Source organism: Bison bison, unplaced genomic scaffold (assembly GCF_000754665.1).
Source record: "Bison bison bison isolate TAMUID 2011002044 unplaced genomic scaffold, Bison_UMD1.0 scf7180017864490, whole genome shotgun sequence".
Taxonomy (NCBI): Eukaryota; Metazoa; Chordata; class Mammalia; order Artiodactyla; family Bovidae; genus Bison; species Bison bison.
In genome coordinates this window covers 6,425,323-6,435,053 of record NW_011495049.1, presented here as the reverse complement: position 1 = coordinate 6,435,053, position 9,731 = coordinate 6,425,323, and the positions used below count along the sequence as shown (strand labels likewise).

Below are 9,731 nucleotides of genomic sequence, written 5' to 3'. Positions count from 1 at the left end.
GTCATATATATATATACACCAGAGAAGGCAATGGCACCCCACTCCAGTACTCTTGCCTGGAAAATCCCATGGATGAAGGAGCCTGGCAGGTTGCAGTCCATGGGGTCGCTAAGAGTCGGACACGACTGAAGTGACTTAGCAGCAGCAGCATACATATACACATATCCCCTGTTTTTTTTTTTTTTTCTTCCCTTTTAGGTCCCTAATTGAATGTTTTCTTGAAGGTCACACATGACCAAACTTGGCAGCAATCAGACCTTGCGTTACAGCCACCTACCCTCCCTGCCTCAAGTCCCACAGCCTTTGCTTCTCCATTCAGCAGGCTACTTTATTCTTTGTCCTTAAACTACTTTCAGGTGAAAGAGGAGGCACAAAGTTGGATAAAGGTAGATGAGTCAGAAAGCTCTGTAATGAGAAGTTTAGTGGTGCAGCCCTAAAGGAAAGATTCCAGCCCTTTCATTTCTCCATAACTGATCATCTAAGATAGCCACCACTGCAAACTGGAATATATACAGAGTTCAGAGGGGCCAGGAAGTGGTTGTCCAGAGCAGAAGTCGTGCTGTTCTGCGGGCCCTCCAGGGGGAGCTGAAATAGTGCACGGGGTGTGCTTTTCCCCACCTGAACAGTATCCACTTTCTGCTTCTTTTGTTAACAATATTCCAAGTTTTCTTTGGGAAATCGACATGTCCCCCCATACTTTCAGGTCACTTGGTTCCCACAGAGCTGACCTCAGTCCCCTTCCTATAGTCGGGCACATGACTTATGTCTGGACCTTCAGAGAATTCCAGTTCCTCCCACCCTGCGACAATGACTGGCTCTCCCAGAAAAGCCAATGAGTCTCAATCCCAAAGTTTTGTAAAACTGTATGGGGAAGGTAGGTCCTATTTCTGCTGGGGTTGCTAGCCTGGCAGTATGTAAGTCTAGAAGAGCAGGGGTCATTTTTTGCTTTGACAGAAAAACCTGTCAACACAAAGGCAAGCAGGAAGGAGAAAAGGAGACTGAGTCTATGTAACATCATTTGAAACTCTGGATCCAGCTGTGCCTGAAGCTAGATTACCCCTGCACTTTGGCATTCAATAAGCCTATGAATTCCCTTTCTTGCTTCCAGTTTCTACAGGATTCCTGTCATTACCTCCAAGGGTTTCTGCATTGTTGGCAGAGGGGCAGGGCTGGGTACCACCACAGTCTCCCTGGCCTGACTTAGAATGTCCATGGGGTGGGCCATGTAGCCTAAGGAGGAATGGATGCAATGTGCTTGGTTTCATTTACCATCAGACCTTGTGAGTTCTTTCTTAGAAATATAGGCTCAGTGTATAGGAAGACCATGGACCGTCCAGTTCAGATTCTGAATCTACCTTGAAAAGTCATGAAACATCTTAGATCTTACTTTTCTCTTAACATGGAGAGAATATGAGATAAGCTATGCTATAAGGTTGCTTTTAAAATTGATGAGTATACACTGTCTGGACCGTTACAGATTCTCTAAGAATATCAGCTTTGATTACTATTTTATTTGCAGTTGCTGCTGCTGCTGCTAAGTCGCTTCAGTCGTGTCCAACTCTGTGCGACCCCATGGACTATAGCCCACCAGGCTTCTCCGTCCATGGGATTCTCCAGGTAAGAACACTGGAGTGGGTTGCCATTTCCTTCTCCATTATTTGCAGTAGTGGAACCCAATTACCTAGGATTCTGTGAAGTCACAGAATATCTAAAGTCCCTGGTGTCTACACAGTTTAAAAACACAGCTTGTTCCCAGTTGGGCAGGAGACACTGAAACGGGTAGTATCAGTAATCTTTTTAGCCTGTTGCTAAAACCCCAGCTGTGCTCTTTCGCACACAACTATTTACATGATTGTTGGTAAGCCTTGATTTTAGAGGTTGATTTTTAGGCAGACAAGTGGGAAGATTACTAGGTTTGAGGTTTAAAGTATGGTTCAAAGCATAGTTGCACTCTTTATCTAAGCGTCCCTGGTTCAGTCATTTCCAGAATTTCAGAGAAGACTAAAGTATGAAGATGATAATACTCACCTTCACAATCTTTGTGAGGATTAAACACCATGAAATGTGTAAAAAGCAGGCACAGAGCAGACAGGCTACAATAGTACTGGGTTGGCCAGAAAGTGTTTGGATTTTAAGTACTTACAGAAAAACCTGAACAAACGTTTTGGCCAACCAGTTATTATTGGGGGACCATCCTGCCCCTAGACCCCAGCCTCTAATTACCTCCTCTTGGCCTCTTCGTATCGAAGGCGCAATCTGACCTTCTCCGCCAACTGATTGTTGCTGCTGGTACCGAACTGGAGGAAAGAACAGGTCAGGAATTACATGGTTATGGTGGCCAGGGCTGAGCTGGGTTTCGGGGGCTCCTGAGAGACTTGACAGCTTGTGTGGGAAGGAGCTAAAAATAGTACCCAATTATTGAGCTGGCTGCGTGAATCGCAGGGAAGCTAGTTAGGAGAAAAACATTTTCTTTCCTTCAGGCCTGGGAAGAGCCCCCAAAGCACACATTTATCACTTTGAGAAGAGAAGCCGAGGGCTCGGAATATCATCTTGCAGCCCCAAAAGGCTTGGAGTTTATTCAGGTGGTAGGAGCGTGGTGGACCGCTGGCCAGGAGGAGACAGGCACGGCCACCACACGAGAAAGCCACGCTGGGCCCGCTGGGGAGGGCTCCACCACACTCAGGGGGCCTGCAGCCCGCAGTGCAACAGCGACTGACAAGAGTGTCCTAGAGCTTGGAAGAAGGCACACGGTTCCTTCACAAATGCTTCACCACAGGTGGCTTGTGGCTGGACAATGGGTGGTGTGAAGATGGAGGGGGCAGCCCCGTTGGCCATGCCAGTCTGTCAAACAACTCCGAGGCTCACCCCATCAGACTTGAATGGAGCTTCTCCTCACAAGTGGGAATACGACTATGGAGACCCCATGGAAGAGCATTTAGGCATGGAGGCTCGTTCATTCAATGTCACCTGCTCCGAGAAAAAAAGCTCTTCTAAGTTACGGATTGCCATGGGTCAGTCCTGTTCTGAGGCTTTCAGGAGTGATGTCTGGACAGCACTTGCACTATTTATTACTCTAACCAGGGCTAAGCTTTTGAACTGGGAGGCGAGCAGCTGTCTGAAAGCCACATGCATTGGTCTGGGGTGAACAGGAGGGAACTATCTTCTGCTTCTCAGCTGGTGAGAGGAAAACAGAATGGCGATGCTAATCAGCACAAGGAAAACCTGAGAAAGACCCTTCAAACATGCTTTCTGTGCAGCATCTAGAGATGCGTTCCTGGGACCAGCAGTCAGAGCTGGCTACCCCTCCACGTCGTCATCTCATGTCATCCAGAGGCCAAGAGGTCTGCAAGAGAAGGCTGGGGCAGCACCCAGGCTCAGAGAGTGCCTCGGGCTCTCGGGCAACAAGAAGGGTACTCTGTTTCTTGGGGCCCTGGGGGCATGTGCTGTGTACTCACACTTCCTGAGATGTCCGTCTGGGAGCTCACGTCCAGGTACTGTTTCGGCAGTGGGAAACCCGAACTCTCCAGAGAGCTGCTGCTGGACCACAGGTCGGAGTGGGAGCCTCTGTCGGTGCGGAAGCCGTCCTTCAGCATGGCGAGGCTCTGGAGCAGGGAGGGCAGGCTTAGCAACACCCCCTCCATGGAGGGTGCTCTGGGTCTGTCACTCTCTAGGAATCTACTAGGGGCCCTGACACCCCACTTCTCCTGTAAAGAGCTACCAGTGGGTGGGTATCAACTAGGTGCCGGGCACTGTGCCTGGCCCTTTGCAGGGGAGAAACCACTGTGGACAATGGCTTTGGAGCTGCACAGCCTGAATCAGGATCCACTGCTCTGCCACTTCCTAGCTGTGTACTCTGACCTTGTTGATTAACCTCTCTGTGCCTCAGTTTCTTTTCCTGCAAAATGGGTCCTATCTCACAGGGCTATCATATTGACTATCATATTGTTTAGATAAGATGACCAGTGTAAAGTGCTGGTTTGGTCAATACTTAATAACTGTCTGTTTTACCATGATCTTATTTAATCCTGACTGCAATCTTACAAGGAATAACCTGTGATTATCCCCATTTGGGGCTTCCCTGGTGGTGGCTCAGTGGTAAAGAATCTCCTGCAGTGCAGGAGCCTCAGGAAACCCGGGTTTGATCTCTGGGTTAGGAAGAATCCCTGGAGATGGGCAGGGCAACCCACTCGAGTATTCTTCCTTTAGAGAATCCCATGAACAGAGGAACCTGAAGGGCTACAGTCTATAGGGTTGCAAAGACTTGGACATGACTGAAGTGACTGAGGAGGCACGTGTGCACCCCCATTTTATCCATGAGGAAGCTGTTATGTGGAGAAGCTGGCAACTGACAGAGCCAGGATTTGGTCCTGGTCTATCTGACTTAAGGCTTGGCACACTTAACTGCTAAGCATGAATGGAACATGCCTCACTGTCCACTAATGCCTGGTTTCAGTGTTTTCGCTGGGCTGCGGTCCTGGTAGGAGCTTTGAAATTATTCTGTTTGTCACAGAGTGTAAAGCTTCCCTCATCAAGTCATGGGCTTCTGAGTTAGGTGTTGACGGGGTTGAATCTTGGCTCTAGTGCCTACTCTCTGATCTGTGCAGTCTTTTGCTGTATGCTGGGGATAACCCAGCACTGATATAAGGGGAAAGTGAGGCATGGTGTGGGCCAAGTGCTTGGCACAACTGCCTGGCACAGTACATCACAGCCATCACCATTAGTCAGTTCCCAGCACAGAGTCGGAACATGCAATGAAACGCTTACAAGGATGCTACGTCTTGATGCCAAGGTTAGTGAGGCTGAAGCCAGCTCCCACCATTTGGTTCTGTAAACCAGACAGCTAGAGCTGGTGGCCAGGATGTGACCTTTAATCTTGACCAGAGGGCTTCTGTTCTGGCTCTGCCACTGCCACTGGCTGTGTGACCTTAGGCAAGTCACTTCATGCTTCTGAACCTCCATTCTCTTCTCTGAACTCAAGGATCTGGCAGCACATGGAAATAGCCCATCTGAGTCCTGCCTGGCACAGAAAGGTGCTCGGGAGAAACTGGGATGGGGCCCCCGTCACTGGGAGGTCTTGTACCTTAATGAGGTCTTGCTTCTCCTTTTCTCCACAGGTGATGGCCTTTTTGATGGCTTTTGTTTCTCTCAGAACAGCCTGAGCTTCATCCAGTTTGTAGCTGCCCTGAGCATCTGACATCTTCTTATCGATTCTAGGAGACAGTCAAGGGGAAAGGTCAGACAAAAAGAGGGTGATGGATGGGGTTCCACCAGGGAAAAAACACAGACCACAGTGCTTTAGTCCTGAAAGAAGTCTCCTTTCTGTCCCTTCTTCCTCAGGTCCTGCCTGTTGGATAAAGCACAGAAGGTCCCTGTCAAATTACAAATGTCAGTGTTAGGCTGCAGAAGCAACACCGTTCTTGAAGTCAACTCTTAGTGGAAGCCTTCCCTGATCATCTCCGGGGTCTCCAGGCTGGGCTAGATGTTCTCATAACATATCTTGTAGAGCTGTGACACTCTACTCGGTACGTTGTGTTATAATTAATAATTTAGGCGGTAGTGTCATCTGATAAGCTAGAATATATTTGAGTAGTTTTATTATATAGCACAGAGCCACACTTTTTTTTTTAATGTGATCTTCTTTTCCAAATATTTATTTATTTGGCTGAACTGGGTCTTAGTTGAGGCGTGTGGGATCTAGTTCCCCGACCAGAGATAGAACCCAGGTCCCTGCACTGGGAGTGTGAAGTCTTAGCCATTGGACCACCAGGGAAGTCCCGTTTTTTCCCCTGTTAACATTATTTTATTTTACTGAATGAAAGTCTTTCAATTCTATAGTGCTTTACAATTTTCAAAAGGGTTCACTCACACACATGATTTCCTATAATCCCATAATAATGCCTTTTTGCCCTCTACCCCTATACCGTCCCGTCCCCCTTCCCCCTCTCCACTGGCAACCACAGTTTGTTCGCTATACCTGTGAATCTGCTTCTTTCTTGTTACGCTCCAAGTTTGCTGTATGCTTTAGATTTCACATATAAGTGATATCATACAGCATTTGCCTTTCTCCGCTGGACTTATTTCACTAGCATAATGCCAAGTCCATCAGTATCATTGCAAATGGCAAAATCTTATTCTTCTCTATGACTAATATTCCACTGTATAGATGTACCACATCTTCCTTATCTGTCGATGGATACTTAGATGGCTTCCATATCTTAGTAATGGTAAACACTGTTGCTATGAACATTGGGGTGTGTGTATCTTTTTCAATTAGTGATTTTCAGATATATATCCAGGAGAGGAACTACTACTAGGTCATGTGGTAGCTCTATTTTTAGTTTTTGGAGAAATCTTCATACTGTTCTGCATCATGGCTGCACCAGTTTACATTCCCACCAACAGTGTACAAGGATTCCCCTTTTTGCACATCCTCACAAACATTTGTGTTCTTTCTGACGATGATCACCCTGGTGTGCGGTGATACTTTTACATTTCCCTGAAGATTAGCGATGTTGAGCATCTTTTCGTGTTCCTTAACTCAGGTCTCTCAACCTCAGGATTCTTGGGGCGGGATCATTCTTCATTGTCGGGGCTGTCCTGTGCATTATAGGATGCTCAGGAGCACCCCTGGCGCCTGCCCACTAGATGCTAGCAGCATCTGGACCTTGAGTTGTGACAACCAAAAAAATGTCTCCATATTTTACCTAATGTCCCTTGGATGGGAGGAGCAAAATCACCGCTGGTGAGAAGCATAGCCTTTAACAAGCATTTGTTGGGCTTCTCTGGTGGCTCAGTGGTAAAGAATCCATCTGCCAGTGCAGGAGACGTGGGTCCGATCTCTGGTCTGGGAAGATCCCACATGCCATGGAGCCACTAAGCCCATGTGCCACAACTACTGAGCCTGTGTTCTAGAGTCCAGGAGCTGCAACGATTGGAGCCCGTGCACCCCAGAGCCTGTGCTCCGCAACAAGAGAAGCCACTGCAACGAGAAGCCTGTGCCCTGCAACTGGAACGTAGCCCCTGCTTGCCACAAAAAGGGAAAGGTCAGTGAAGCAGCAAAGACCCAACACAGCCAAAAGTAAATAAATAAGTAATCTATTCTTAAAAGTATAATAATAATTAAAAAAAGCATTTGTTGAAGTTAATGGCCACACAAAGGAAAGGTTAGAAGGATGAAGAAACCCCTTGCTAGCACTTAGTAGCATGACCTTGGGCATGGCCCTCATGCACAGGGAGCCTCAGCTTCCTCCTCTGAAAAAAACCTGGATAATGCCATATGCCTCGCCCATGTTCACCAAGCTGTGAGCCATGTTAAGAGGGATAAGGCTGGAACATGAGGTGGGGAGCTAGGAAGTATGAGACAAATGTGAGGGGTTATAATACTTTCAGACTGGGGAGTCTGCCGGCTCATCCAGGCCCTACACACAGGTTCATTTTGATGGAGGAAGATGGAGGTGAAGAGGCACGAGGCCATTTTCTGAAGGTCAAATGAATCCTATTGGTAGGGGGCCCAGCCCTCTTGGAGAAGGAGAGCTGTGCTGTGGACAAGGCTCTGAGCACAGAGAGAAATTTTAACTGCTTCACACTTTCATCAAAAGCCCGGGCGGAGGTTTCAGTGCCCAGTGAAGAAAAGGAAGTTTTGTAGTCTGAGGGAACACCACAAACCCATTATTTCAGGATGAGATACCACTGCGAGGCATGCTTTTCTGGCCTTCTAGAGGCTGAAGTGTCCTGGGCTAAAAATAACCTGAGTGGGGAATCACAGGTTCTCATCCTAGCCTCCTTGTCTGCAATCAGGGAGGGGTAAGGAGACTTGTCTCATGGCCCCATACCTTCAGCCTCCTCCTCGGAGGAAGACAAAGCCCCAGTTATGTCTCCCCACTAAAAATAGCCTGTCTATGCCTTTCGAGGACTTGGGCCTGGGTGAGCCTGCCAGGTCAGCTCAGATCGAGTTTGAAAACTTCGTCTACAGGGAGCTTTCCCAGCAGAGGCCTGACCAACATGCTTGGTGGAGAGAAGGCTCCCCCTAGAGCTGAATGTCCTGGGGCCAGAGGTGGCCCTGTCCCAAATGGAAAGGGGGTCAGGGGAAATGCTGTATTGTCTGAACCTGGCTGGGGGCTCTGGGCAGGGGGCTGTGCCCAGCTGTCCCCTGCCAACCGGGTGAGGGTGGCTTTGAATCCTCAGCAGGAAGAGACAGAAGTGGTCTGTCTTCAGGGCCTCGGGCGCCTCACATGGCTTCTACCTGACTGCTCTCAGGGGCTTTAGCAACCCAGGCTCTGGAATTTGGCTCCAGAGAGGAACTCGGACTCTCAGGGACTGGGGAGTGGGGGGAGCGGAACAAAGGGTTACCATTATGTACTCAGTGAATGAATCCTTTTTTTTTTAAAGGGAAAGAAAAGTTGCGTGGTTGGTGGGAAGGAGAGGGTGTGTGTGTGCTGGGAGGGGTGGGGAGCGGGAGACGTGTGTTTTAGGATTTCCAAATTACACGGCTGTCCTTCTCTAAGCTCTTGAGACAGTCACACCCGGCAGCCACAGAGAAGCAGGGCAAAGGCTCTGGTGGTAGCCAGCTCCTCTGGGTCTTGTCCAGCCAACTCTCACTGGGCAGGGTGGCTCTGGGGACCAGCAGAGAGATGCTGTCTTGCCCACCAGCCCCAGGGTTGGTATGCCTAGTCTTCCTTATTTACAAGGGTTCAAGGCAGTTGACAGGGCCAAACCCCTGGCTTTGGTCCTGATTTTTCTTTTCAGTCTTTTCTGAGAGGTCTGCTTCCATCCTCAGCAACCTTTCTTTCTTTTAAAATTGGGTTTTCTGACCATGTGTGTGTGCTAAGACACTTCAGTCATGTCTGACTCTGTGACACCATGAATTGTAGCCCACCAGGCTCCTCTGGCCATGGGATTCTCCAGGTGAGAATCCTGGAGTGGGTTGCCATGCCCTCCTCCAGGGGATCTTCCTGACCCAGGGACTGAATCCATGTTCCTTGTGTCTCCTGCATTGGCAGGTGGGTTCTTTACCACTAATGCCACCTGGGAAACCCCTTGCTGACCACGAACCAAATGAGTTTTAGCTTCCTCCAGGTTCCACAAAGACAGGATGCTAAGAAGTGACTGGACAGTTCCCCAGTGGACACTGAATGGCAGTCCCTTGGGAGAGGGAAAGGGGCCTGATGTTTTCGGGGTCTGAGGGGTTTATCTGGGATGATGCCAGGAAGGCAGGTATAAGGACATGAGTTTCAAAACCCAAGAGTCCCAGGTCTAGCTCTGACACTCTCGAGGTCGGGGCTATTTGCAGCCCCATCAAGTACCCTGGCCTATAAAGGGAAGCAGAATAAAAGCTGCTCGAGTAGAGACGATGGAAGGAGGTGACTGGTGCCCAAGGCGAAGGCACAGTTCATGTGAGTTCCTTCCCAAGTCCAAACAGCCAACTATCTAGAGGTCACCACCCCCTTCAGCTCACCAGGTTTTCCCTACGTGCCAGGTATAGTCATGCGCTTGACACGGATTTTCCAATTCAATGTTTACAATATCCTATTTTTCAGATAAAGAAACAGAAGCTCAAGGGGATGAAGCAAAACACTTTTTCATGTTCCCTGGGAACTAAGATTTGAACCCAGGCCATCCAGCCCTGGCAGCGACATTCCTAACCCTCTCTGCCAAGGTGCGCATTAGAGCAGAAACCTTCCTCCACAGGGAACACGGGGGTGGCTTCCGGCCCGGGAGCCCTGAGAGGCCTT

The 9,731-nt window shown here is 48.8% G+C and overlaps 1 protein-coding gene across 1 annotated transcript in view; it reads right to left on the bottom strand.

Moving 5' to 3' along the window:
• WWC1 (WW and C2 domain containing 1) overlaps positions 1–9,731 on the bottom strand; it is a 158,932-nt gene that overhangs the window by 47,946 nt on the left and 101,255 nt on the right. The window contains exons 6-8 of the mRNA XM_010863353.1: positions 5,081–5,210; positions 3,456–3,602; positions 2,224–2,297 (exon numbers count right to left, since the gene is read on the bottom strand). Coding sequence (XP_010861655.1) covers positions 2,224–2,297; positions 3,456–3,602; positions 5,081–5,210 — 351 coding nt within the window. The remainder of the gene's footprint in view (positions 1–2,223; positions 2,298–3,455; positions 3,603–5,080; positions 5,211–9,731) is intronic.